The following is a 26,062-nucleotide window of genomic DNA, read 5'->3' on the forward strand; positions in this document are numbered from 1 at the left end:
CCGTAGGTGTCTGCCTGCAGTGTTTAGACAGCTCGGGGTGTTTTCTAATTCTCTTTTTTCTATCTTTGGCCACCTGAAGAATCGCGGATGCCGTTGCAGGAGGTGGTGAGGTGGAATAGATTGCGAGGCAGCTGCGAGAGGGCTCTGAGGTTGGGGAGGACCTCTGTGAGGTGCCATGGGAACTGAACAGAATATTATTCACAATACCCGAGCTAAGAAGGTGACTTTGAACTCCGTAAGTTCCCTTCCCTGTTTCTGGCTTTGTTCACAGCTGGAGTGCAGAGCAAATCCCGACCGCGGTGGCAACTAGCAGAGAATGAGCTCCAAATTAGCCGCATTATGCCTGAGCTGGCTGCAGAAAGCAGGCAGTGCTCTGTGTGAGGTGGGTGGGATGCCGTTCCAGCACATTAACTCGCCCTTTACATTTCCTGTGAAGGTTGCACAGGCAGAGCCGTTCCCGCACACGGTTCTTTTGGTTTCATTTTGTCCCCGAGTTTCTGACTTTTTAACTCCAAACCGGGGATCCTGCCGAGCCCCAGCACACGGGTGGGTGGCCGGAATTGCTGGCTGTGCCTCGTCCCGAGGCCAGGTAGCCTGTGGAACTGGGAGGTGGCTGATGCTCGTGTCCATCTGAAATGCACGCTGTTATCCTCAGAAGCACGTCCTTGGTTAGCCGGTGCCTGCCTCTCGGTGTGTTCAGGTTTCAAATTGACTAGTCCAGCACGCCATCGTTAAAACCTCTCTCTAATTAGCCTTACCAGGCTAAAATGCCAATTTAGGAAATTGGGCATTTCATCCTGCTCAAAATGAACCGACGGGTGACTGAATTTGGAATGCGGATGCAGTAAAAATAGTTAAGTCAGAAGAAGCTAACTCCTTTTTTTTTTTTTTTAAGTAAGGGTAGCTTTTCTGCAGGCGGGTTTATAGCTGTATTTGAAAATACAGGCGGTTAATTGCAGCGTTCATTCTTCCAGACAGCTTCCCTAATTGTTCTGCACTAACGTTAAAAGCTGCAAGCATTGCAGTTCGGTGTGGCGGCAGGTTTTGCCTGGAGATCCCTCTGAATCCTGAGAAAGCAAAGGTACTGGGGGCAGGTGGGAAATTACTGCAGCGTTCCTGTTGTGCCCGAGCCTCCTGAGGCTTACGGGATTGCTCAGACCTCTCCGTAGCTCGGCGAGAGAGCTAGCAAAGGGAAATGCAGCTCAGGCTGAGTGTTTTTGGAGAAAGGCAGGTGCTTTTTTCTGTCCAGCAGTGCCCAAAAGAGCAGCACGAGAGCATTGGCTGGATGGCAGCAAGAAGCAGAGCCTGGCTGGAGGGTGTTTGCCCTTCTGCAGTGCAGCCCCTGCCCTTTCTCTGCCCTTTCAGCCAGCCCTGCTGCCATCAGCACCCTGCCCTGCTCCCAGGGGGCTGCACCCCTCCTGCCCCGTCTCTGGGGGGCTGCCAGAAGCCCCCCAGCTCTGCCCCAGCCCCTCAGCCGCCCTCCACCTACTCCTGGAAGCGGCGAGAGCCCGAGGCGTGCTCCGTTCAAGCTGCCTGTTCCAGGCAATCAAGCAGGTTTGATTGGCTCAACGCTCCTCTGATAATTTAATTTAGTCGGGAATCGTTTGCGAGGTAATAAAAAGAGACTGGCTCCAAATCCATTCATTTAATTCAATGAGGGACAGTTACTGCGGCGGGCCTGCCTCCGCCAACCTCCCCTCGCCCCCCGCCACGCCGACACCTCGCAGCGCTGCTCGGGGCCCCCTGTACGAGCCACGATCCGCGGTGACAGCTTAATTGTTCCTCGCGCTGACAGGGGTCACCCCCAGCCAGACACGGCGCATTGTGCAGGGCCGGCTGGGGAGGCTGCGGAGAGGAGGATTTACGGCGGGCAGAGAGTTTGGAATTCCTCCGCTTGCGCCTGCTAAATGATGAACCCGCCCCGCGGGGATTGGGGCTATTGATTGTAATTTGCAGTTAAGCCCTGGCTCGCTGAGGAATCGGCATAATAAATGCCCACCGCATTAGGGCGGGGAGGAGACCTGAGAGCTGAAACAGCAGAAGGGAGCGGAGGGGTTCCCAGCTCGGGGTGCTTTTGGTGCCCCTGGGGTTGGAAGAACCTCGGGCTCGACTGCAGCAGTGCTCAAAGTGGTCCCCAATTTTATATGGTGCAAGAATCCAGTGCTGGAGGGGGAAAATGAAGCTTTTCCAAGTTTTTTTTTTGGCCTGCTGAGCTCATGCTCCTTGCACAGGTGCCCCAAACCACTGGGCGCAGGGACAGGGACCGCAGCCGGCTGCGCCCCCCTCATCCCCGCTCCTCCCCAGCCCCACACGAGGAAGGTCAGCTCCCCTTCGTGAGCGGAGAGGAAAATAATAGCGCTCATCAAATATGCATGGGGTGGCAGCAGCCGCAGCTGCCGTGCAGCAAATATGGTCCTGCGGGTGCCGGCGGGGTGACGGTCCCCGGAGGGGAGAGAGAGAGGCCAAGAGAGTGACACCAACAGCACCCTGCTGGCCTTGGCAGCATGTGGGCCAGCTAGGCTAGCCAGGTGAGTGGCCACGGGTGCCCCAGAGGTTGCCGTGGCTTGGCCGAGGCGCTGGGGAGGGATTTTGGCGCTGTGATGTTGGCTGCAGCTCCTCCAGCTCGCCTCTGGTTGTCCCTGCTGAGTTCTGCCACCCTGGGCTCGGGGCCGTGCTCCAGGTGACGCCGTGGGGCCGTGAGCTGCTGGATTTGGGCACGCAGCAGCAAATTTAGCCTGGGGAACGCCACCAGCCTCTCGCTGCCCTGCCCTGCCTGCACCCCAGCTCCTGGAGGGTGGCAGGGATGGAATTAGGGACGATGCAGGGCGCTGGGGCTGCACGGGGTGCTGGGCACCACAGAAGGTGATAGGATGGAGTCAGAACCTGCAGCCACCCCCCTGCAGCCCCAGTGCCTTTTGCTTGCAGCTCCCTGGGTGAATCCAGGAGCTCAGAGGGATGGAGCGAGGGCTGTGATGGTGGCACGGGGGGGCTGGCACCAGCTGTACCCCCCCAGGCTTTGTTCTGTGCTAGGAGGAGCAACGTGGCAGGGCAGGGCGAAACCAGAGGGTGCTGTGCTCGTCCCCTGGGTGTCCCCAAACGTCCCGTGCGAGGGGCTGGAGCGGTGCCACCCCTTCCTGCACGGCCCCAGCCATCAAATTCACACCGCTGCTGCTTAAACTTTGATGAATCTGCAGGAATCCAGGGCTGGCATTAACATTTGATGCGGGCACCCCGCGGCCGGGCACGTGCGGGTGCAGGCACACGTGTGTGGGGTGCCCCTGTGGGCTCCTTCCACCCCTTGCTTCCCAGGGCTCATTTTGGGGCTGGGGTCCTGCCCCGTGGCTCCCCGTTGGCCCACGGGGAGGTGGCAGGGTCTGGTTTTGGGGTGGCGGCGCTGCTTTGTGCTGATGTGGATATGGGGATATGGATGGGGGTGTTTGTGCTGCCCCAGGGGCTCAGGGAAGGATGAGGGGCTCTGGGCTGGGGTCAGCAGCGGGGTCTTTTAGGGCATCCTTCCCAGGGCACGGAGCTGGCCGTGCGGGGAGCTCAGACCCCGCAGCACCCCATTATGAGCTGTGGGGGCTGTGGGGATGGTCCGGGGGGTCCCGGGGGGATGCTCCGCACACAGGACCCAGCTCTCCCCGCGGGGGCATTTCTCACCTTCCCTCTGGCTTCTTCGGAAAAGTCTCGGGGCAGGAGCAGCGCCTCCCTTGCATTATTCATGGCGCCACAAGCCCCGGAGCTTGGGTTACAGCCGGCGGCCCCGCGGCGAGCACCTCGCGGCCGGACTCGCGGGGTGCCGAGAGGGAGGCAGGCGGCAGCTCCCGCCGTCCCCGCGCCCCCCATCCCCATGCCATGCCCAGCCGGGAGCCCCCCCGGGCGGCCACGGGAGCCACACACGGGCACGTGCCCTGCCGAGACCGGGCGCAGGTAAATTCCCCTCCCCGGGGCGGGGGCCGCCTCGTGCCGGCGGCGTGGGGCATCGCCGGGGCCGGTGTGGGCGCGAGAGCCGGAGCATGAGCGGGCGCCACCGCCGGGATGGTCGGCAAGAAGGGGGAGCCCAAAAAGGAGGCGGATGGCAAGGGCAAGGGGGGCAAAGGGAAAGGGAAGGATGGCAAGAAGGGCAAGAAGGAGGCGCCGGAGGAGGCGGAGGAGGCGTCGGACGCGGAGCTGCTGAAGGCGGAGGAGAGCGAGGAGCCCGAGGTGGTGGTGGAGGAGGAGGAGGAGGAGAAGGAAGAGGAGGAGGCCGCTGCGGAGGAGCCCAAGAAGGCGAAAGGGAAGGAGAAGAAGGGGGTGCTCAAGGCGGTGGTGGCCAAGAAGCCGGGCCGGGGGAAGAAGGTGCAGTTGGAGGCGGAGGAGGAGGAAGGCGAGAGCGATGCCGCCCCGGCCAAGAACGTCAAGGGCGCCTCCAAGCTGGCGCTGGGTCTTGCAGCCGACAATGCCAAGAAGAAGAAAGGGGCCAAGGGCGCGGAGGCCAAGGGCCAGACGAAGGCATCCACCTCAGCGTCTGGCCCAGGCGAGGAGGAGGAGGTGGCGGTGGCGGCGGCACCCAAGGCCCGGGCGAAGCGGAGCCTCCACAGCACCTCCAAGCTCTTCCTGGGCTTCAAGAAGCTGGGGCTGCGTCGCCCCAAGAAGGGGCAGTTCAAGAACACCTCCCGCTTCTTCTGGGGGCTGCAGAAGCACAGCACCAAGAGGAAGAAGAAGAAGAAGAACAAGGCCGTGCTCAAGTCCACCTCCAACCTCATGGTGCGCTTCAAGCACGTGGGCAAGAAGAGGAAGGAGGCCGATGCCGCCGCCACCACCACCACCACCACCACCAGTACCACCAGCACCTCCTCGCCGGCCAAACCATCCTTCCTCCTGCTTCGCCGGGCCGGGCAGGCGGCCGAGGACGGCGCGTCGCTCTTCCGCCGGCGGCCGGAAAGGAAATTCAAGCCCCGGGCGCAGGTGCTGAGCAAGGCGGCCGCCGCCACGGGCTGGCTGGCCAGGAAACTCCTCTCCCGGCGCGGGCGGCTGGCGGGGGGCGGCCGGGCGGCCGACACGGCCTGGCTGTCCCGCATCGGTGCCAAGAAGCTGCCGTTCCCCGCGGAAGACGAGATCCTCAGGCACCGAGCCAACATGAGGCGGCTCCCGGCCGGCAGCGGCCCGGCGGCCTCCGGTACCTCCCGGCACGGCCAGGAGAGGCCGGGCAGCATGGCGCGGCGCCCGGCACGGCCCCCATCGCTGCGTGCCCCCGTGGAGACGCCGGGGCCGCGCTACGGGTGGGCACGGGAGGAGCACGATGGGGTCTACGGGCACCGGCGTGGGTACGCCAAGGGGGTGCAGGATGCGGCCTACGGGCGCCGGCTGAGCTACGGCAAGGAGGAGGAAGATGGGGCCTACGGGCGCCGGCGTGGGTATGCTGAGGAAGAGGATGGGCCCTACGGCCTCCAGCGTGGTTATGAGGAGGAGGAGGAGGAGGAGGAAGGCTACCCGGCAGGGTACGGCTTTGAGGACGTGGCGCCCAGCCCTTATGCTGAGTACCCTGGCTACGAGGCGGAGGAGGAGTACGGTTTCTACGGGGGGGGCTGGGAGGAGGACGAGCCATTGGAGCACCCCTACGGCTACGCAGAGGACGAGGACTACGAGCCCTACGGGGACAGGACCCCGCTGCGCCTCCACGACCCTTATGGCAGCGACCTGGAGTATGGCGAGGAGGCAACGGGGCCGTTCAGCTACGGGGGGGACCCCTACGAGGACTTCGGGGACCCCCTCGGCCCCGTGGCGGGCGGCGGGGGGTACCCGGGGGCTGAGTACCCCGAGCACCGCATCCAGTACAGCGAGGGCGGGTGGGCGCCGCACGCCCAATCCTCCTGCAACCCCTACGCACTGCCCCTGGACGAGATCGCCGAGGCCGAGGAGCCGGAGGAGTGGGATGAGGAGGAGGAGGAGGAGAGGGATTATCCGTTCTCCATCCTCAGCACCTCCTCCATCAAGGGCATGCGGGACACGCTGTCCTCCAAGCTCTCCCTCAATAGGAAGTTCAGGCTCTTCCCCCGGCCTCAGGTGAAGATTTTCGGCAGGGACCGCTTGGATATCTCCCTCCCGCCGTCCCCGCACCGTGACGAGGATGACTACGACGAGTACGAGCCGCCACCGGCTCCCGTTAGCCCCCCAGGACGCCGGGGGGGCCGCGTCTCGGCGGCACGGGCGTGCGGGAGCCCCCTGGGGCAATTCCTGCAGCGCTCCCTCTCGCAGCCCCAGCCCCTGCTGCAGCCCCCCGGCCGTGCACCGAGGGGTGCGGGACCCCCCCGAGACCACCGTGGGGCCCCCCAGCCTGCCTACAGGCGCTTTACCCGCAGGCTGGCGGGGATGGAGAGCGCGGGGTCGCTGCGGGCAGGGGGCGGCCGGGACCCCCCGCCACGAGATGCTCCCTCCAGGGACCCCTCCCCACCAGGGGGGCTGTGGGGACAGTCCCCTCCCCGGGAGCCGGGGGGTTTGAGGCCACCCTCGCTCCGTAACCCCTTTGCAAACCCCGGGGGCTCCCCCCCAGCAGCCCGGCAGCCCCCCGGCAGCGTGCGGGGTGAGGGCGCACGGCGCTCCCCAGGGCTCGGCTCCAGCCTCCGACGCCTCAGCCCCGAGCCCCCCACCCCACCACGGGCACCCCCAAACACCGCGATGTCGGGGTCCCAGCGTTTGGGGGTGCCCGTGGTGGGGTCGGGGAGGCCCCTGACCCCGCGGCCATCACGGCGGAGCAGCCCCCCCGGGGTGACAGCCCCCGGGCGGCTCCCCCAAGCCTGGCCCCGGCAGCCTGAGCCCCCCACCAAGGCCGTGAAGCCGCTGATGAGGACCCCCTTCCTCCCCCCATCCTCGCGCCCTGGCAGCCGCCGGCTCGGCCCCCCAAACCCCTCCTGGGATGAGGGACCCAGCATGGAGCTGCCCCCCTGGCAGGGCACCCCCCCACCCCCCAGCCCTGCGCCTGGACCCCCCAAATCTTTCCTCCAGCGCATCGGGCAGCCCCTGGCCGGCATGGCCCCGCAGTCACCACCAGCAAGACCATCTCCTACCCAAACTGGGGGCCGCAGCCTGTCCCCGGGACGGATCCGGCACATGGGGCAGTCCCTTGCGTCGCTGCTGGTGGGGAGCATGGCCCCCACCCAAACCCCCCCATCCCCACCTCCTCCTCGCCGTCCCCTGTCCCGCTCGCCCTCCCCACCGAGGCGCGCGTCCCGGCGGGACGGGGGCACCCCCAGATCTCCGAGCCCCACCGCGCGGTGCCCGCTCCCCGCTTCCACCCCCAGCACCCGCCGCAGCCCCTCTCCCCGCGGCCGTGCCCCGGGCTCTCCGTCCAGCCTCCGCCGCAGCACCCGTGCCCCCGAGAGAGCTCCGGAGAGCGAGGCCGTGGCCGGGGAGGACGGCGCGGGGCGCTACGCCGTGGTGACGCCGCAGATCCAGAGGCTGGGCTCTTTCCGGAGGGCGTCCCGCATGTACAAGCAGCACTGGTCCAAGCAGCACGTCGTGAGGGTGCGGGAGATGCCCGACGCCTGGACGGCCGAGCAGGGCTACCCCCGGCACCCCGCCGAGCGTGGCCGGCAACGGGGGAGCCAGCGGGGAGCCGACATCGCCCGGTACCTGAGCCAGCGCTCGGCGGCGGGCGGCTGGAGGGACAGGAACCCCTGGGCAGACGGGTACCTGGGCACCAAGCAGCCCTGGCGCACCAAGGTAACGCCGGCGGCGGGGTGCCGGGGCGAGCGTGGGGTGGTCTGGAGTGGAGATGCCCATGGGATGGAGCTGGTGGGCACATGGGCATCGTGTCCAACCCCAGCCACCAGCCACCCGCTCACCTGCCGGGAAGGGAAAGCGAGGTGCGAGGGTTTTGGGGAGCACGGAGCCGTCAGAGCTTTGGGGGGAGCTGGTGAGGGTGTTGGGGGTGCTGCTGGATGGGGGACGGTGGCTGCGCGGCCCCCCCTGCGCAGGGGACACCTGATTCCCGCTGGCTGCAGCCCTCGTATGGAAATGCTGAGACCCGATCCGCGGGCTGGGGAGGGAGAGGTTTCGTTAGTCGGTGACCCCGGAGGGTGTCTGCTTTCCTGACAGCCAAGCTTTGGGGTGGGCCGTGCTGCGTCCATGCCACCAGCTCTGCCGATCCCCTGGGGCACGGCCACGGCACCGGGCACGGCCACGGGGAGCAGCCCCCACAGCTCAGCTACCTCCTTCCATTGTCCCCCCCGGAGGTGCCGACCTGCTCGGGGTTTCCATCGCCTCTGCTGCCGCCCTGCAGCCCCCGTGGGGGCTTTGGGTGCGAGGTGTGGGGGCTGCGGGGAGGGCAGCGCAGCCACCTCCTGTCCCCAGCTGCTCACAGGGGACAGTTCCTGGGACAGTCCCCAATTCCCAGCCCCCTTCTCCATCGATCTGTGACGCTCTCGCCACGGGGACCCAATTTGGCACCACGGGGTCCCTGCGCTCACTGCCGTTGGGCTCCCCAATTTCAGATCGCGGCTGGGGGTTTTGGGGTGGTCAAAACCCCCCGGGTGGGAGGTGGCGGAGGGGGCAGCAGTGCCCTGATGGCCCCGCACGGTTGCCCCGTGCAGATGCAGTCGCTGTGCAGCCTGCCCATCGTGCGCTACCAGGAGCCGCGGGAGGAGGATGGGCTGGAGGACCTGACCCAGCTCGAGTGAGTGCCCCAGCACCCCCACAGGGTGACGGGGACATTTTTGGGGACGGGTGGCACGTCCTGTGCCCCCCCTGCACCCCATAACAGAGCCTCTCCCCACACCAGGGACCTGCAGGAGGCCGCGGTGCTGAGCAACATCCGGACACGCTTCGAGCGCCAGCTCATCTACGTAAGGGCAGGGGCGCAGAGCATCCCCTGATGCTTTAGGGTTTCCAAGGGGTCTTTGTCCTCCCGGTGCCACAGCCCCACGCCTCATTGTCCCACAGACGTACATCGGCAGCATCCTGGTGTCGGTGAACCCCTACCGGCTCTACAACATCTACGGGACGGAGCAGGTGCTGCAGTACGAGGGCAGGGCGCTGGGCGAGAACCCCCCGTGAGTATTGGGGTGCTGCTGTGGAGATGGGGCACCTGGTCCTACAAGAGCCCAGGGGCTGCTGGAGGTCCCCGTGATGCGGTGCCACGAGCCCAAAATGTGCTCCCCAATCCTCACCTCTCCAGGCACCTCTTTGCCATCGCGAACGTCGCCTACTCCAAAGTGCTGGATGCCAAACACAACCAGTGCATCGTCATCAGGTGAGAGGGGCCGGCCCCACGCGGCCCCTAATTAGCGCCACCCTGATTGCTGATTGTGTCCTGGGGTGCTGGCACCAGCCCGGTGCGCGGGGTGGGGGTTTAAGGGGTCTCAGGGGGTGCCTCCCCTCTGCGTTTCAGCGGGGAGAGCGGCTCGGGGAAGACCGAGGCCACCAAGCTGATCCTGCGCTACCTGGCAGCCGTCAGCCAGAAGCGCAGCGCTGCTCAGCAGGTGGGTGCTGCCCCCGTCCCCTTGTCCCCATCCCCCTGTCCCCGTCCCCTGTCCCCTGACCCCTTCCTGCTCTCCCCTCCGCCATCTCCACCGCTCTCTCCTTGTCCCCACGCTGCCACCCGGACCACGGCAGATAGAGGTACCGGGGGGACGTGGGCTGAGCATCTCGGTGGCACCCCCGGAGGGCTCGGCACAGGGGGGGTCCCTGCTGTGGGGACAGCCCGTGGCCGTGGTGCTTTGGGGTGTCCTGGCCGTGGGCTCACCCCTGGCTCTCCCCGTTGGCCGCGGGCAGATCCTGGAGGCGACCCCCTTGCTGGAATCCTTCGGCAACGCCAAAACCGTGAGGAACGACAATTCCAGCAGGTTTGGGAAATTTGTGGAAATCTTTCTGGAGGAGTAAGTAACGCCGAGCCCCCCCCCCTCCCCCCCGCGTCCTCCTCTCCTGGGGGGCCCCATCCCAGCCCCGCTCCGGGGATACCCCTGCCCGCTCCCCATCACGGCGGGGTGGGATGCATGTGGGGATGTTTTTGGGGCTGAAGGGTGGCAGGGGGGACAGGAGGTGCTGCCTGAAGTCACGCAGCGTTTGCTGCCCCCTGCCCACAGCACTGGGGGGGGGGCACAGGGGTGCCATGCCCAGGGTGGGCACCCTAATGGCTCGTGAGTCCCCACAGCCCCTCGGGGTGGGTGCCCGGTGTCCCCAGGGGGTGCAGCTGCTCCATCCCTTGGGATCCCGGCTCAGATCCCACCCATCCCTGCTGGGGGGGCACCTGGGGAGCGGGGTGGGGCACGGAGCCACCCCATAGCCCCCCCAGTTTGCCAGCCGGGCGCCCGCTCTCGCCCCTGCAGCGGTTTGATCTGCGGTGCCATCACCTCGCAGTACCTGCTGGAGAAATCCCGCGTGGTCTTCCAGGTGGGTGGCAGGGGGGGCTCTGCCTCTTCCCCCCCCCCCCGTGTCACCCCCACCACAGCTCGGCTCTCTGCCCCCCCAGGCCAAAAGCGAGCGCAACTACCACATCTTCTACGAGATGCTTGCAGGGCTGCCCGCCCAGCAGCGGCAACGCTACTGCCTGCAGGGCGCAGAGACCTACTACTACCTGAACCAGGTCGTGTGCCCTTTTTGGAGGGTTTCGGGGTGTTCCTCTACATCCCGGCCCCCCCAGGTTTGGGGTCGGGATGCTGATGGCCTCGTGGGGGCCGTGGCAGGGTGGGAACTGCGAGATCCCCGGCAAGGAGGACGCGGAGGATTTCCGCCGGCTGCTCAGCACCATGGAGGCGCTGGGCTTCAGCGTGGACGAGCAGAACAGCATCTTCCGCATCCTCTCCTCCGTCCTGCACCTGGGCAACGTCTACTTCGAGAAATACGAGGTACCCCCGCCAGCCCCCAGCTGCCCTCTTTCGGCCCGATTTGGGGGCGCGGAGGAGGGGACCTCGGCGTCACCCTGCATCCCGCAGACGGACTGCCAGGAGATCGCCACGGTGGTGAGCGCCACGGAGATCCGGACGGTGGCAGAGCTGCTGCAGGTGTCCCCCGAGGGGCTGCAGAAAGCCATCACCTTCAAGGTGACGGTGAGTGCACGAGGAGCAGGGGTGGGTGCACGGGGGGCAGGGGTGGGTCCCCAATCTCTCCGAGCGGTGCCGGAGCCCGGGGGTTCAAAACCACAGCCGTGGGGGCTGAAAGCTCTGCCCCGCTGATGGCTTCGTGTGTCCCCAACCAGGAAACGCTGCGGGAGAAGATTTTCACCCCGCTGACTGTGGAAAGCGCCGTGGATGCCAGGTGAGGGGAAGGGGTCTGGGCTGCAAGGGGATGGGGATGGAAAAGGGTCCGATCGCATCCCTGGTGTGGGTTTGGTGCTGGGCACCCAACCTGTGGCCCCAGCCGAGGCTGTGCAGGGTGCTGCAAGGGGGCAGTGGGTGGCCGGGGTGCCCCGTGGCAGCTCTCTGCTCGCCCACCCTGGCAGGGATGCCATCGCCAAGACCCTGTACGCGCTGCTCTTCGGCTGGCTCACCGACCGCATCAACAAGCTGGTGTACCCGCGGCAGGACGCCCTCTCCATCGCCATCCTGGACATCTACGGCTTCGAGGTGGGGGCCAGCCCCGCCGTGTCCTCTTTTTCCCCCAGTTCACCATGGTTTCTGCGTGGTCCCGTGAGCCACAACCCTTTATTTTTTTTTTGTAGGATCTCAACTTCAACAGCTTCGAGCAGCTCTGCATCAACTACGCCAACGAGTACCTGCAGTTCTTCTTCAACAAGATCGTCTTCCAGGAGGAGCAGGTGGGCAGGGGAGAGGATTTGGGGTCTGCCCATCCCCAGTCACCCCAGAGCTGGGGATTTTGGGGTGTCCGAGCGCCCACCCCGTGGCGCGGGGCTCAGGGGGCGGCCGGCACCGCAGGAGGAGTACCTGCGGGAGCAGATCGAGTGGAAGGAAATCCCCTTCAGCGACAACCAGCCCTGCATCGACCTCATCTCCCAAAAACCCTACGGCATCCTCCGCATCCTGGACGACCAGAGCTGCTTCCCGCAGGTGAGTGCACCCCTCTCACCCCTCTCTGCCACTGGGGAAACTGAGGCACGGAGCAGGAGGTGCCCGTGGACTTCAGTGGCAGAGCTGGGGCTGTTCCTAAATCCCTCTGGAAGAGCTCCTCCCAGCTCACAGCCCAATTGGGGGGCAATTTCTCCCCTTTTTGGGTGGGGGCAGCACTCTGGGTGCCCCCCAGGGGTGCCGCGGGGCCTCACCCCGTGCCGTCGGCAGGCCACGGACCACACGTTCCTGCAGAAGTGCCACTACCACCACGGCACCAACCCGCTCTACACCAAGCCGAAGATGCCGCTGCCCGAGTTCACCATCAAGCACTACGCGGGGAAGGTGACCTACCAGGTGCGGGGCCTCTGATCCTACAACGGGGGGGCGAGGGGCAGCCCTGGGGGGCCGGGAGCAGCCCCACACCTTCAGGGTTTTGGCCTGGAGCTCCTCATCCCCCTGCCGTGCTCCTCACCGGGAGGTTTTGCTCCGTGCCAGGTGCACAAGTTTTTGGATAAGAATTACGACCAGGTCCGCCAGGATGTCCTGGATCTGTTCCTCAGCAGCAGGACCAAGGTAGGGCCCTGTCCAGGTGCAAGACAGGGGGACATCAGTCCATGTGGCTTTTATGTCCCCATATATTTGTCCCCATGGCTCTGGAAAACAGGGGACCCGTGGCACTGGCTCAGCCCCGTGCCCTTTTCCCATGGGGTTCCCCAGGCTTTGCCCCCTCCATCAACGCACTCCTCTCTCGGGATTCCCATCTCAAAAACCCAAGAAGGGGACCCGGGGGGGTGCCGTGCCACCACGGCCACATTCCTCCCCCCCGTAACCCTTCCCGTCCCTCCCAGGTGGTGGCCAACCTCTTCTTCGGCCATGCCCAGGTGCTGGCCCGGCAGAGGAGCCTGGTGAGGAGGAGCAGCACCAGGACGCGGCGCTACAAGGCTCCCACCGTGGCCGCCCGCTTCCAGCAGTCGCTCCTGGACCTGGTGGAGAAGATGGAGAGGTCGGGGTGGGCAGGACGAGCCCTGGTGGCAGGGCTGGAGTTGTCCCCCCGTCCCCCGAGGCTGATGGTGTTTCTCCAACGCAGGTGCAACCCTTTCTTCGTGCGCTGCCTCAAACCCAACAACAAGAAGGTGAGAGCAGCGTGGAGGGCGCGTGGTGGCACGCAGGTCCCCGCGTCCCCCTTCCCCTCGCCGGTTTGGGTTTCCTCGTGTGGTTTCACCCCCTCGTCCCCAGGAGCCGGGGCTGTTTGAGGCTGATGTGGTCAGCAGCCAGCTGCGCTACTCGGGCATCCTGGAGACCATCCGCATCCGCAAGGAGGGCTTCCCCATCCGCATCCCCTTCCTCGTCTTCATCGACAGGTGCCGGGGGTGCTCGGGGTGGTGGCTCAGAGCTTGTCACCATGGGAAGGGTCTGTGGCAGTGTCCCCAGCCGGGCTGTGGCACGGGGAGGTGTCCCTTGTGGTGACAGTTTTTTGGGCTCGCCCAGGTACCGCTGCCTGGTGGACATGTGGTCCAACGTGGTCCCCAACGGGGCCAACTGCGTGGAGATGCTGAGGAACCTCTGCCCCGTCAGCCCCAGCATGTACTACGTCGGCGTCACCAAGGTACTGACCCCCAAAATGCCTCCAGGGTGGGCACACAGGTCCCAGCGGTGCCTTGAGGGAAAGCAGCCAAATTGGGGGGTCTCACGGCGTGTCCCCCCACAAAGCTCTTCCTGAAGGAGCAGCTGTACCAGGCTCTGGAGAGCAAACGTGCCCGTGCACACCACCTGGCCGCGCTCACGCTGCAGCGCTACGCCCGCACCTTCTTCATCAAGCGGCGATTCCGCTCGCTGCGCCGCAAGATCGTCCTGCTGCAGAGCCGGGCGCGAGGTTACCTGGCGAGGTGGGGGTCTGGGGGACATCCTGGGGGGGGGGGGTCAGTCCCAGCTGGTGGTGGCACGGGGTGACGGCGGTGCCCTCCTGCAGGCAGCGGTACCGGCGCATGAGGCACACGCTCATCAAGTTCAGGTCGTTGGTGCACATCTACGTGAACCGCCGGCGGTACCTCAAGGTGAGAGGGGCGGTGGCACGGCACGGGGGGGTCACCACCCCAATCTGAGCCCCCCCAGATCTTCAGGGCAGTGCCTGGTGGGTGATGGCACCCCAGGGTGCTGGGTGTCCCGCTCAGCGCCGTGTCCTTGCTTGCAGAGGAAGGAGGACGCCCGCCGGCGGGCGGAGGAGGAGAAGGAGAGGATGAAGCAGGTAACGGGGCGAGGGTGTGCGCAGTGCTGCCAGGAGCGTGTGTGTGTGTGTGCAGTGCGTGTGCAATGCTGTCGTGCCCTCATCCATGCCACGAGTTTTCCCATCGCCGTGGCATCCGGGGCGAGGAGCGGCGCGGCGAGCGGGTGCCATCCCTGTGCCCCTGGCAGGAGCTGACGAGGAGGGAGGTGGTGGACGTGACGCACCTGGAGATCCCCGCAGAGCTGATGGGGCTGCTGGAGGCCGCGGCGGGTGAGTGGGGCTGGCAGGGTTCCCCTCTGAACCACCCCTGTCCCCATCCGTGGGGTGCAGGGTGCCGGAGCTGCCGGCTGTGCCGTAGCCGCCCGGGAGGTGAACGCCGGCTGCGTGGTCCTGGTGCCGCCCCCGGCGCTGCAGCCCGACTCCCAGCTCACCCTCCCGCTCGACATCAACGACTACCCCATGGCCAAGTACGTGCGGGGCCACTTCCAGGTAAGGGTGGCACCGGCAGCCACCGGTGGGTGCCCACCCCGGTGCGCTCGGGGCTCGCGGGGTTCCTCGGCGCCCTGGACGCGGTGGAGCAGTTTGGTTTTTGGGGTCCCCGCATGAGGTTGAGCGATGCCACGGGGCGTGAGAGGGGCCGGCTGTGGGGTGGCTGCGGTGCTGTGTGGGGCTGGAGGCAGCCTCCTGCCCGCCCGCCCTCCCTGTGGGTTCCTGTCGTCTCCAGGGGCCGGGGGGACCCCGCTGAGGTTATCGCAGAGAGACCCGCCGAGCCCTGCTGGACGCCCGACGCGGGGCAGATCCGGAATCCGTGGGGCCGGGAGATCAGGTCGCTTTGCTCCCGGGCCCCCATCCCTAGCCCCGGCTGCTTTGCGCCCTTCCTCCTTCTCCTCCTCCTCTTCCTCCTCTCCCCATTGTGTGTTTCCAAGTCCCCTGGATCCCCAACAGCAGCGCCGGGGCCGGATCCTGCTCTCAGCCTCACGGTGGTGCCGGCCCCCTCCTGCCCCCCAGCCCCATTGCCTCCATCCACGATGCTCAGCACCCCCCTGCTGCGTTCCCGGGTGGCAGTGGCACAGGGTCCCCGGGGACCAGGTAGCCACAGGGGGTGCGGATATCGCTGCAGGAGCCGGCTTTCGGGATGCTGACGGCCCCGCTGGCAGCTCCGCTCACCCGGCTGGACGAGGAGCTGTGCCACGAGGCCCTCGGCCTCTTCAAGCTGGTAAATGGGATGGGATGGGAGAAAGGAGCTGGATGATGGCCACCCCGACCTACCCTCGCCGTCCCCGCCGCAGATCCTGCGCTTCATGGGCGACCCGGGGCTGGGCGGCTCGCAGGAGACCCTTTTTGGCAACTACATCGTGCAGAAGGGGCTGGCGGCGCCGGGGCTGCGGGACGAGCTGCTGGCACAAGCCGCCAACCAGGTCTGGCGCAACACCAACGTCAACAACGAGGAGCGGGGCTGGCTGCTGCTGGCCGCCTGCCTCAGCGCCTTCCCCCCCTCGGCCGCCTTCGACAAGTACCTGCTCAAGTGAGCCGGGGACGGGGGCTCGCTGGGACCCCGGGGGTGGTGTGGGAGGGGGTCTGAGCCTTGCTGGGGGATCACCAGGAGGGGGCAGCCCCTAAATCCTTAGGGTTTCGTTTGGACAGCCTGCCACGTGTGCCTGGTGGCACTGCGGTGTCCCTCCAGCATCCCACCGGTGCCCCCAGGACCTTCCTGGTGCGTGCACCCAAGGATGCTGCTCACATCTGGGGATGCCCTGAGCTCCCCCAAGGTCCCTTGGGGGACCAAACTGTCCCAGCTGCCTGTGGCCACCCCCGGGCAGCCCCTCAGCGTCCCCCCTTCCCCGTAGGTTTGTCTCCGACTACGCCTTCGCCGGCTACAAGCCGGTGTGCCAGCGCAAGCTGATGCACGCCATGGCACGGTCCCAGCTGGGCGCCGCGGCCGCCCGCGCCTACCCGCCCTCGCTGCTGGAGTGGACGGCGAACCGGCGGCAGGCCAGCATGGCTCTGCAGCTCTTCTGCTTCAACGGTACGGGGACGGGGCTCGGAGAGGGGTCCCGGCGTGGCCAACCCCACCGGGGTCTCCGCCAGCAGGCAGGGAGGGATGCGCTCACCGCCTGTGCCCTCCCCAGGTGACACCTTCTCCTGCCCCGTGCACTCCTGGAGCACCGGCGAGGACCTGGCCGGGGATGTCCTGAAGCACAGGTACCCGCTGGCTCAGCACCCAGCGTCACCCCGAGCCGTTTTGGGTGACCCCGAGCCATTTTGGGTGACCCCAAGCTGTAGGGTGTGGGCACGGTGTCCCCACGGAGCCGGGGCGGCACCAGCAGCAGCCTGCTGTCGGCAGGGGGCTGGCGGAGGGCTGGCGGGGCTGGTCCGTGGCTATGAAGGCAGGCACCCAGTGGGCCGAGCTGGCCGGCCACGACTACGTCCTGGACCTCATCTCCGACCTGGAGCTGCTGCAGGGTTTCCCCAAACAGAAGTCCTGCTTCCTCATCGCCTGGGAGGGCGCGGGGAGCCGCGGCCGTGCCAGCCAGGCGTAGGTACCCGGCACGGGGCACCAGAACCAGGGCTGGATCGGTGCCACAGGGTCATGGGTTGGGACTTGGGGGTTTTGGGGTAATCAAACGCCCTCTCCCCGCAGGGTGCAGGGGCACGGTGATGTGGATTTGGATGAAGTTCCTCCTCCTCCAGCCGTCAGAGCGCCCACGCTGCCCTCGCTGGTGGAGGCTGAGGGGTACCCGCCCCACGGTACGGCCCCCCCGGCACCGTGCTGCTCCCCCAGCCCCGAGCTGTGGGGTCGGGGGCTCACCCCTCACCCTGTGCCCTGCCCTGCCAGACTCTGATTTCGGGGAGCCGCGCACCCAGAAGGGTTTGGACCGGTACCTGGACAGCCTCTTCGACCCCGTGCTGTCCTACGGCAACGGGGTGAGCGCGGCGTCCCCCTGCCCGAGGCGCAGCGGGGTTGGGGGCGTGGGGCATGGAGCAGCCTCTGCTGGGGGGCTCTGCCTCAATTTCCCCCATTCCCAGGAGCTGGAGAAGCCGGCTGCCCTCGTGCAGAGGATGAAGGGAGGAGGTGGCACAGGAGGAGGGGACGGCGGGGGTGATGCCAAGCAGAGCCAACCCGCTGTGCCCGCAGAGCCGCGGCAGACGAGGGGTGAGCTCTGGGGTCTGTCCCTGGCTCCGTGCCTCAGTTTCCCCACCTGATCCCCAGCCCCGTGGCTTGGGGACACCCTGGGGACCTGCAGCCCTCAGTGCCAGCCTGGCCCAGCTCCCCCTTTTACCTCCACAGCTGCGGAGCCAGCCCCAACCCCGCAGCGCAGGGCTGACCCCAACCCACCAGGACCCCTGGTGAGTGGGGCAGGGCCAGGAGGGGCTGGGGCTGGGTCCTGCCCAGGCTGCTCCCCAGTCCTGGGGACACTGGGGGACAACAGGGACAGGAGCCAGGTCCTCACAGCGTGACTGTCCCTGCAGGGCAGAGCAGCAGAGGGGTCACCCCCCCGCGTCCCCCAGCCCCGGCCCTACCCGCAGAAAGCCGGTAAGGGGTGCGCGGGATGGGGTCCTCGGCTCGTGGCACCGAGGGGACGGGGTGGCCGAGCCACAGCTCGTCCCCACAGTGCCCACAGGCCGGCAGTGGGACGGCGAGCCCGTGCGGCACTCCCGGCTCAACTCGGAGCACTTCCCACGGCCCACGCACAACATCCGTAACATCATCCGGCAGTGCCAGCCCGCCCCGCGCGGCGCGCAGCCCCCCAGGTACCCCCCGGCCCCGCAGCGGGGATGCCAGACACGGCCCCTGGTCCTATTGCCCCGAGGTTGGGGTGTGGGTGAGGTTGGGGTTTGGGTGACTTTGGGATCTGGGTGATTTCAGGGTTTGGGTGATTCCGGGGTGTGGGTGATCTTGGGGTTTGGGTGATGCTGGAATCTGGGTGACTTTGGGATCTGGGCGACGTTGGGGTTTGGCTGACACTGAGATGTGGGTGACGATGGGGTGTGGGTGATGCTGGGATTTGGATGATCCTGGGATCTGGGTGACGCTGGGATTTGTGTGATGTTGGGGTTTAGGAGATGGCAGGATTTGGGTGATGCCGTGATCTGGGTGATTCCGGGGTTTGGGTGACGCTGGGGTGTGGGTGATCTTGGGGTTTGGGTGATCCTGGGATCTAGGTGATGTTGGGATTTGGGTGATGCTGGGATCTGGGTGGCTTTGGGATCCGGGTGATGCTGGGATTCAGAGATTTGGGTGACGATGGGGGTCTGGGTAACGTTGGAGTTTGGGTGACGTTGGGGTGTAGGTGATCTTGGGGTTTGGGTGATACTGAGATTTGGGTGACATTGGGATCTGGGTGATCCCGGGGTTTGGGTGACGTTGAGATTTGGGTGATGATGGGGTTTGGGTGATCTTGGGGTTTGGGAGATGCCAGGATCTGGGTGACAATGGGGTTTGGGAGATGCTGGGATTTGGGTGATGCCGGGGTTTGGGTGATGCTGGGGTCCGGGTCACCCTGCGGTGCTGTCTCCGCAGCAAGCTCTTTGGGAAGAAGCTGGACCCCCATGAGGAAGCCATGCAGATCCTGAAGGAGCAGCTCTCGGCAGCCCAGGTACCCGCAGCCATGGTAGGGACAGGACCACCCCCGTGCCCCCCCGTGCTGTGGGGTTGCCCCCAGCCCTGACCACAGCCCCCTCGCCACCCCGCAGGGACCCTCGGAGGCGGTGGCCACGGTGAAACCCGTCACGGGTGGCGGGTACCAGCCACGAGCACCGACGGGGAGACCCACGGCCACCCGGCCCCCAGGTATCACTGGGGGGGGGGTCGGGGCAGAGGGGGGCAGAGGGGGGGGGGCATCTTGTCCCCCCCCATAACACTGGGGGGCTGGGAATGGGGCCAGCTCTGCAGCATCCTCACCGGAGAGCTGCTGTGCATGGCTAAACCCTCTGTGCGCCCCCCCCGTGCCTCAGTTTCCCCGGGTGGAGGGGGGCTGCCGGGGACACGGGGGGGCTTTTCCCACCCCTTTGCAGTCTCCGTGTCCCGGGAGCTCCCCTCCGAGGCGCAGCAGGTCCAGACCCAGCTCCACCGCTGCTTCAGCCAGGATTTCTACACCTACCACAACGTGCCGTGGAAAATGTACATCCGCAAGGAGGTGCGGGGTTTGGGGGGGGGCACAGCCTGCTCTGGGGGGGGCAGGGGGACGTGGAGAGGGCAGCAGCATCCGTGTCCCGGCTCCGTGTCCCCTCCGTGCCGGGACAGGGCTGGTGTGGGGTGGGCGCGTGGATAGAGGGGGTTTTTGTGCTGCTGTTCCCTCCGGGCAGGTTTTCTACCCCAAGGACAGCTGCAACAACCCGCTGCTGCTCGACCTCATCTTCCGGCAGGTGAGGAGCTGAGCTCCCTCTGCACCTTATTTACAGCCCCACCGAGCCTCCTGTGCCCCCTCCGAGGGCAGGGGAGGGTCTGGGGGGAGGGTCTGGGGGGGTCACGTTGCTCCCTGTGCTCCTCGCCCCTTGCCCAGATCTTCACCGACACGCTCTCCGACACCTGCATCCGCATCAGCCCCGAGGAGCGGCTCCGCATGAAGGCCCTTTTTGGTAACGCCGCCCCCCCGAGCCTGCTGCCCCCCAGGGGGGGTCATAACAGGGGGGTTCCCACCCCACCTGGCCCCTCCGGTGCCCGTCCCCATCTCCTGGTGATGCTCGGCTCCCCATCGCCATCCTGCTGGGCTGGGAAAGGGGTCGAGCATCCCTGCTCCCACCACAAAACCCACATCCAGACCCCCCCGGGGGCTCACCGTGTGCCGTATTTCCCCCCCCGCAGCGGAAAACAAGCTGGACTCCTTCAGCCCCGTGGCCACCGAGAGCGTCAAGAAGGAGATCGTGGCTGCCGCCCGGGATGGCTGCGAGGTGTATTTCTCACGCCTCTTCCCCGCCACGGTGAGGACGAGGACGCAGCCATGGGACGGGGGGGGACATCCCCGTGCCCTGTCTGACATGGCCAAACCCCACCCCACCCCACCCCACCCCATCCCATCCCACCCCACAGGGCAGCGTGGGCACCGGGGTGCAGATCCTGGCCGTGTCCCACACTGGCATCAAGCTGCTGCGGCTGGTGAAGGGCACCAACATGCCCGGGGAGCAGCTGCGGGTGCTGCGGGCGTACAGGTAGGGGGAGATCAGGCAGCGCAGCCCCCCCCAGGGCTCCTCCACCCGGTGTGGGGTGGGGGCCGCGGGTGCTTCACCCTCCCCTCGCCCTGCCCCAGCTACGCCGACGTGCTCTTCGTGACCACCCCGTCCAGGAACATGCTGGAGTTCAACCTGAGCAGCGAGAAGCTCATCCTCTTCTCCCCCAAAGCCCCCCAGGTCAAGGCCATGGTGGATCAGTTCATCACGGAGCTCAGGAAGGTGGGGGGGGGGCAACGGGGGGCACCCTAGGGTGGCTCTGGGGCTGGGGGTGCTTGAAGTCCTCATGCATCTCCGTGGGTGCGCATGGATTTCCCTGGGTGCGCACGGATTTCCCCGGGTGCGCACGGATTTCCCTGGGTGTGCACGGGTTTCCCCGGGTGCGCACGCACCCCAGGGCTGTGCCAGCCCCCCCCTGCCCCCCCAGGACTCCCAGTACGTGGTGGCCGTCAGGAACTACAGCCCCGAGGACGGCGCCCAGCTCGGCTTCCACAAAGGGGACATCATCCACCTGCAGCCCCTGGAGCGCCCCGAGCCAGGTGAGCGGCCCCCAAATCCCCGCACCAGCAGCCCTGCGCCCTGCTGGGGGGGTCCCTCGGAGAGCCACCCCCTCTTCATGTCCCCGAGGTCGCCCCTGGTGCCAAAAACGGCCTCGTTTGGGGACAGGAGGGTGCCAGGTCCCCAAACGCCCCTGTCCTTGTCCCTGTCCCCCCCCCCCCAGACCACTACTACGGCTGCGTGGTCCGCAAGAAGGTGATGTACCTGGAGGAGCTGAAGACGGGCACCCAGGATTTTGGTGGGTGGCTTTGGGGTGCCGGGGTATCCCCACGCGTGTCCCCAGCGTGTGCGCTGCTGCCCTGGGCTGTGTCCCCTCCCGGGGCCAAATCCCCTTTCGGCTGCCCCTCAGCTGGCTGATTTGGGCTCATTTTGGCACCAACCCTATGCATGGCCCCATCCCTGCACCCACTGGGGTCTGCGTCCCCTCTCCTGCCCCCTTTCCCTCCATCACCACCAACCCGTGACCGTTTCCAGCCAAAATCCACATCCAGCCCCCCCTTGGGGAGGGCTCCCGGGTGCCATATGGGGCAGGGGCTGCGCAGGGGTGACCCCCGGGGCCATCCCCACCCCTCTGCCCGGCGCAGGGTGGAAGTTCGGGGCCATCCACGGCAGGTCGGGGCTGTTCCCGGCCGAGTACGTCCAGCCCGTTGCCGCCCCCGATTTCGTCCACTTGCCGGCGGAGAGGAAAGAGGAGCCCCGGGACAAGCAGGGCAGGGTGGCAGCCTCGGGGGCCGTGGCCGTGGCCGTGGCTTCCACCGCCGTGGCCCGGGAGCTGGACCGCAGAGCCGAGGTGGGTGCTGCCCTGGGTTTGGGGTCACCTCGTACAATGGGGCCGTGCCCCGTGCCCACAGCCCCTCTCTGCAGGTGGCTCCTGCCTTCCCCGGGGGTCCGGAGGGTGCTGGAGGTGACGAGCTTGGGGACGTGGTGGGGACCTGCCCCATGCTGGCTTTTGCCAGGCGGTATTTCCGCGCGGCGCGGTGCGGGACCACGTGAGTGCAGGGATGGGGACACCCCGTAACACCCCGTCAGGGGGGGACAACCGTGCCCAGACGCTCCCCTCGCCCCTTTTTCTTCTAGGGATTCCTGTGGGATGAAGGGGAAAAAGGAAGGACCCGACGGGATGGAGATGCTGAGGTTCACCAAGGTGCGGGGCGGTGGCAGGGCGCAGGGTGCCACCTTGTGCCCAGGGTGTCACACCATCACCCACGGGTCCTCCCGAGGTCCTGACGTGCTCAGGAGCACCCCGAGTGCCACCCCAATACCCATCTGACCCCTCTGGGCTGCTCCTCTCCCCACCAGGTCCCCATCCAGGAATCGCTCATCGAGTTCCCGGACGGCAGCATCAGCAAGCTGGCCACCGAGGCTTTCCAAGGTAGGAAACCCCAAACCCCCTGCCCCATGGGACCCCCATCCTTGGAGAAGAGTCTGGACAAACAAATAGGGTGGCTCCTCCAGCCTCATCGCCCCCCCTGCAGCAATTTGGGAGGCTGGGGCGTGTGTCACACAGCGGGGAGCACATCCCCGGGGTGGGGACAGGGCGAGCTGCGTCACCGTGTGCCTTTTTCCCCCCCCAGCCGTGATGAAGTTCATGGGCGACCACCCTCCGAGGGGACAAACGGAGCTGGACATCGTCTGCACCCTGCTCAAGGTAAACCCCGTGCCATGGGGGTGGTGGCAGTGGGGACGTCCCCGGCCGTGGAGCGAGCCGTGCCTGTCCCCTAGCTGTGCGCGGAGCACGAGGCGCTGCGGGACGAGGTGTACTGCCAGATCATCAAGCAGCTCACCGAAAACACCAGCTCCAAGCCGTGAGTCCTGCTGGGCTGGGACAGCACAGCCAGGCTGGTTTTGGGGACAGTTTTCCACCCTGACACCACGGGGACACCCAGGGATTTGGGGTCGCCCGCACCCAGCCGTGCCGTGCCGGTCCCCGGGGCTGTGGGTGCTGTTTCAGCTGCCCCCTCGCTCTGCCCCGGGGGCTCAGCTCCAAATTTTCCCTGCAGGGACAGCTGCCAGAAGGGCTGGAGGCTGCTCTACATCCTCACCGCCTACTACAGGTGCTCCGAGGTGCTCAGGCCCTTCCTCCTGGCTTTCCTGCAGGGTGCCAGCGGGCACCCGGAGCTCCCTTTCCATGGTAGGGGCTGTGCCCACCCCGGGAACCTTTAGGGGAGCCAGAAAGGGTTGATGGCACGGCTCAGCCTCATCCTGCCGGGCTTTGTCCTGGTGCCTGCGGGGTGCCACAGACCCCATGCGCCCTGGTCTGCTGCCTCCATGCCCGTCCCCGTCTCCCCCAGGGATCTCCAAAGCCTGCGAGCAAAACTTCAGGAAAACCCTGCAGTTCGGCGGCCGCAGCCTGTTCCCCAGCAGCATGGAGCTCAAAGCCATGGTGGTGAGGCCGGGTGCCCACGGGCAGGGCTTCAGATCCCCCCCCCACAACCAAGATTTGGGATGACCTTGATGGGTGCGGGAGCCCCCCATGGGGCTGAGCTGATGGCACCGTGGGGACGTTCCTTAGGGGGGAGCACTTTGGGGGTGCCCCAAGTTTTATGGGGGCAGCATGGCTTGCTGCAGCTGGCACAGGATGGGATGTCCTGGTGGTTTTGGGGTGCTTTTTGGGGTCTCGCTGGGATAAAAGCACCCCCTGCCCCCCTACAGGCCGGGCGCAGCGCCAAGCGCCAGCTCTTCCTCCTGCCCGGCGGCATCGAGCGGCACCTCAAGATCAAGACGTGCTCGGTGAGGCGGGGGGCACGAGGGGCTTGGCGGGGGCACCCCGAGGTTGCAACAGGCTGGGGGACTTGGCGCTTTGGGGAAAAAAATAAAAAAAAAAAGGATCCCTGGAGGTCGGGTCCCCCTGCCCCAGGTGGCTCAGGACGTGATCGAGGAGCTGTGCTGCGAGATGGGGCTGCAGCGCCCGGAGGCTTTCGAGGAGTACATCCTCTTCGTGGTCACCGACAGAGGTGAGGGGCTGCTGGATGTGCCCCCCCGACCCCAAATGGGTGCCGGAGGGGGGCCTCGGCGGCACGCTGAGGCTGCCGGGGCCGTGCAGGGCAAAACGTGCGGCCGCTGAGCCGCCGGGAATACATCCTGGACGTGGCCACCGAGACGGAGCGCATGGCCACCGGCTACACCTTCTGGTGCCGCCGCGTGGTTTGGGGCCAGCCCCTCAAATTCGACAACGAGCTCTACGTCACCGTGCACTACAACCAGGTCCGGCTGCACCGCGGGGCTCCCCCCCTGGTATCCCCCATCCCCAAGGGGGTCACGCTGCGTCTTGTATCCCCCTCCTCACTTTTTCCAGGTGCTCCCCGACTACCTGAAGGGGCTGTTCACCGTCCTGCCGCCCTCCAGGCTGGGCGAGCAGCATTTCCAGCAGCTGGCCAAGCTGGCCGCCCTGCAGCACCGCGCCAAGGACGCCCACCGGCTCCCCACCGCGTATGGACACGGCCGGGAGCCCCCATCCCATGGGGACTGGGAGCCCCCCGAACCAGAGCTGGCCTCATCCTCGGTGTCCCCGCAGGAGGGAGGTGCAGGATTATGTCCCCCCGCAGCTCTTCCAGCTGCTGACGGCGCAGTCCTGGCTCCACGCGGTGACCCAGCACGCGCAGCAAGCCCAGGCGCTCAGCGCACACCAAGCCAGGGCGCAGTTCCTGGGTGAGCAGGATGGGGACAGGGATGGGGACAAAGATCAGGACAGGGACATGATGCCACCCTGAGGCTCCTCCGTGGGTATTTTGGGGTCTCCACGGAGCCCCCGTCGTCCGCCCCGCAGGGCTGCTGAGCGCCTACCCCCTGTTCGGCTCGTCCTTCTTCTACGTCCAGAGCTGCAGCAACAACGCCATCGCCTCGCCCTGCATCCTGGCCGTCAACCAGAACGGCCTCAACTTCCTCAGCAAGGACACCCACGTAGGTGGAGGGGGGCTGGAGGTGGGGGGATCCCCGCGGTCCCACCCCCTGCGGCCCTAAAATGGGCTGGCACGGAGCCGTGGGGCTGGCGTCCCTCTCCCAGCACCGTGGGGACCCCTAAAAATTTGGCACCATGGGGACCCCTAAAAATTTGGCACCTTGCTCCTCCTGCACCCGCTTTGCTGGGGCACCCACTCTTTGGGGAGCCAGTGGGGGACCTGGGGACTTGTTGTCCCCCCCCCAAATTCCTTTCCCCTTAGGAGCCGGTGGCCAAATTCTCGCTGAAGGAGATCCAGGCCACGCGGACGCGGCGGCCGAGCCCCGGCTCCAGCTCCCCCTACGTGGAGATCACACTGGGGGAGCTGCTGGCGCAGGGCATCACCCAGCTGCAGCTGGAGCAGGTAGGGGCACCCCAGGGACACCTTGGGGTGTGCTTTTTGGGGGGGACGGGACACAATTTGGGGTGTCCCGCAGGGCTTGGAGCTGTGCCGCGTGGTGGCCGCGCACGTGGAGAGGCTGCTGGGCGCGCGGGAGAAGAGGCTGACGCTGCCGCCCAGCGAGATCACCCTGCTCTGAGACCCCCCCAGCGCTGGATGGACCTGGAGGGGGATTTTGGGGGGATTTTGGGGGGTTTTGGGGTTTGGGAATGGGGTCCCCCAGGCTGCTGTATCCCCCCCTTGTGCCCCCGAGGATTTGATACAAGGCTGCCCCCCTCGGCCTGTGTCTGTGTCTGTGCTGCGCTCGCTGACAGTGGGGGTGCCGAATGGGGACCCCTCGGCCCCCCTAATCCCTCCCAGCCCCCCCCAAGACCCCCTAATCCCTCTCCAGCCCCCCAAAATCCCTCCCTAGTCCCCTCAGCCCCTCTCAGCCCCTCCTGACCCCCCTTCCCCCAGCCCCCCGGCCCTTACCAGCCCCCCTGATCCCCCCCCAGCTCCTCTTAGCCCCCCCAATTCCCCTTAATCCTCCCACCCCCCCTAATCTCCCCCAATCCCCCCAGTTTCCCCCTAATCCCCTCAATCCCCCCAACCCTCCTCAGCCCCCCAATCCCCCCCAGAACCCCCGATCCCCCCTTTATCCCCCCCGACCACCCCCAGATCCTCCCCACCCCCCTCCCCAATTCCCCCCAATCCCCCCCCAATTCCCCCTAATCCCCCAGACCCCCCTAATCCCCCCCAATCCCTCCCAATCCCCCCCAATTCCCCCTAATCCCTCCCATCCCCCCACCCCTCCT

General features: G+C 66.6%; 2 protein-coding genes across 3 annotated transcripts in view; both read left to right on the plus strand.

Annotated features, from left to right (window-relative positions):
* The first annotated feature begins 4,038 nt into the window (after positions 1-4,038).
* MYO15A (myosin XVA) lies at positions 4,039-25,638 on the plus strand. The gene is made up of 63 exons (XM_068699599.1): positions 4,039-7,701; positions 8,571-8,653; positions 8,759-8,822; positions 8,920-9,029; positions 9,155-9,229; positions 9,368-9,458; positions 9,751-9,854; positions 10,305-10,368; positions 10,448-10,561; positions 10,662-10,823; positions 10,911-11,024; positions 11,174-11,232; positions 11,417-11,540; positions 11,636-11,731; positions 11,850-11,981; positions 12,210-12,335; positions 12,477-12,554; positions 12,830-12,984; positions 13,069-13,114; positions 13,218-13,342; positions 13,470-13,587; positions 13,692-13,867; positions 13,951-14,035; positions 14,173-14,226; positions 14,394-14,475; positions 14,564-14,694; positions 15,326-15,421; positions 15,495-15,730; positions 16,053-16,231; positions 16,335-16,407; positions 16,550-16,741; positions 16,847-16,953; positions 17,042-17,130; positions 17,233-17,359; positions 17,495-17,553; positions 17,677-17,740; positions 17,820-17,958; positions 18,728-18,818; positions 18,901-18,997; positions 19,222-19,343; positions 19,513-19,572; positions 19,710-19,785; positions 20,012-20,127; positions 20,237-20,355; positions 20,454-20,595; positions 20,801-20,912; positions 21,095-21,169; positions 21,516-21,721; positions 21,796-21,920; positions 22,009-22,075; positions 22,231-22,303; positions 22,506-22,579; positions 22,654-22,736; positions 22,932-23,062; positions 23,223-23,317; positions 23,584-23,661; positions 23,789-23,885; positions 23,975-24,135; positions 24,227-24,360; positions 24,446-24,579; positions 24,698-24,831; positions 25,092-25,232; positions 25,306-25,638. The coding sequence occupies exons 1-63, from the start codon at positions 4,039-4,041 to the stop codon at positions 25,405-25,407; spliced, it is 10,437 nt and encodes a 3,478-aa protein (XP_068555700.1). The 3' UTR covers positions 25,408-25,638.
* LLGL1 (LLGL scribble cell polarity complex component 1) overlaps positions 6,468-26,062 on the plus strand; it is a 48,622-nt gene continuing 29,027 nt past the window's right edge. For both annotated transcript variants that reach the window (XM_068699608.1, XM_068699610.1), the window contains exon 1: positions 6,468-6,473. The gene's annotated coding sequence lies outside the window, so the exon portion shown is untranslated. The remainder of the gene's footprint in view (positions 6,474-26,062) is intronic.

This window comes from Anas acuta, chromosome 15, assembly GCF_963932015.1.
Source record: "Anas acuta chromosome 15, bAnaAcu1.1, whole genome shotgun sequence".
In the NCBI taxonomy this organism is placed as follows: domain Eukaryota; kingdom Metazoa; phylum Chordata; class Aves; order Anseriformes; family Anatidae; genus Anas; species Anas acuta.

What these genes read in the sequence shown, in the direction of transcription:
- MYO15A (XM_068699599.1), top strand. Translation starts at nt 4,039, where the DNA reads ATGGTCGGCAAGAAGGGGGAGCCCAAAAAGGAGGCGGATGGCAAGGGC. An exon ending in TCGAGCGCCAGCTCATCTAC is followed by an intron (nt 8,823 to 8,919) that starts GTAAGGGCAGGG and finishes ATTGTCCCACAG; the next exon opens with ACGTACATCGGCAGCATCCT. An exon ending in TCATCACGGAGCTCAGGAAG is followed by an intron (nt 20,596 to 20,800) that starts GTGGGGGGGGGG and finishes CTGCCCCCCCAG; the next exon opens with GACTCCCAGTACGTGGTGGC.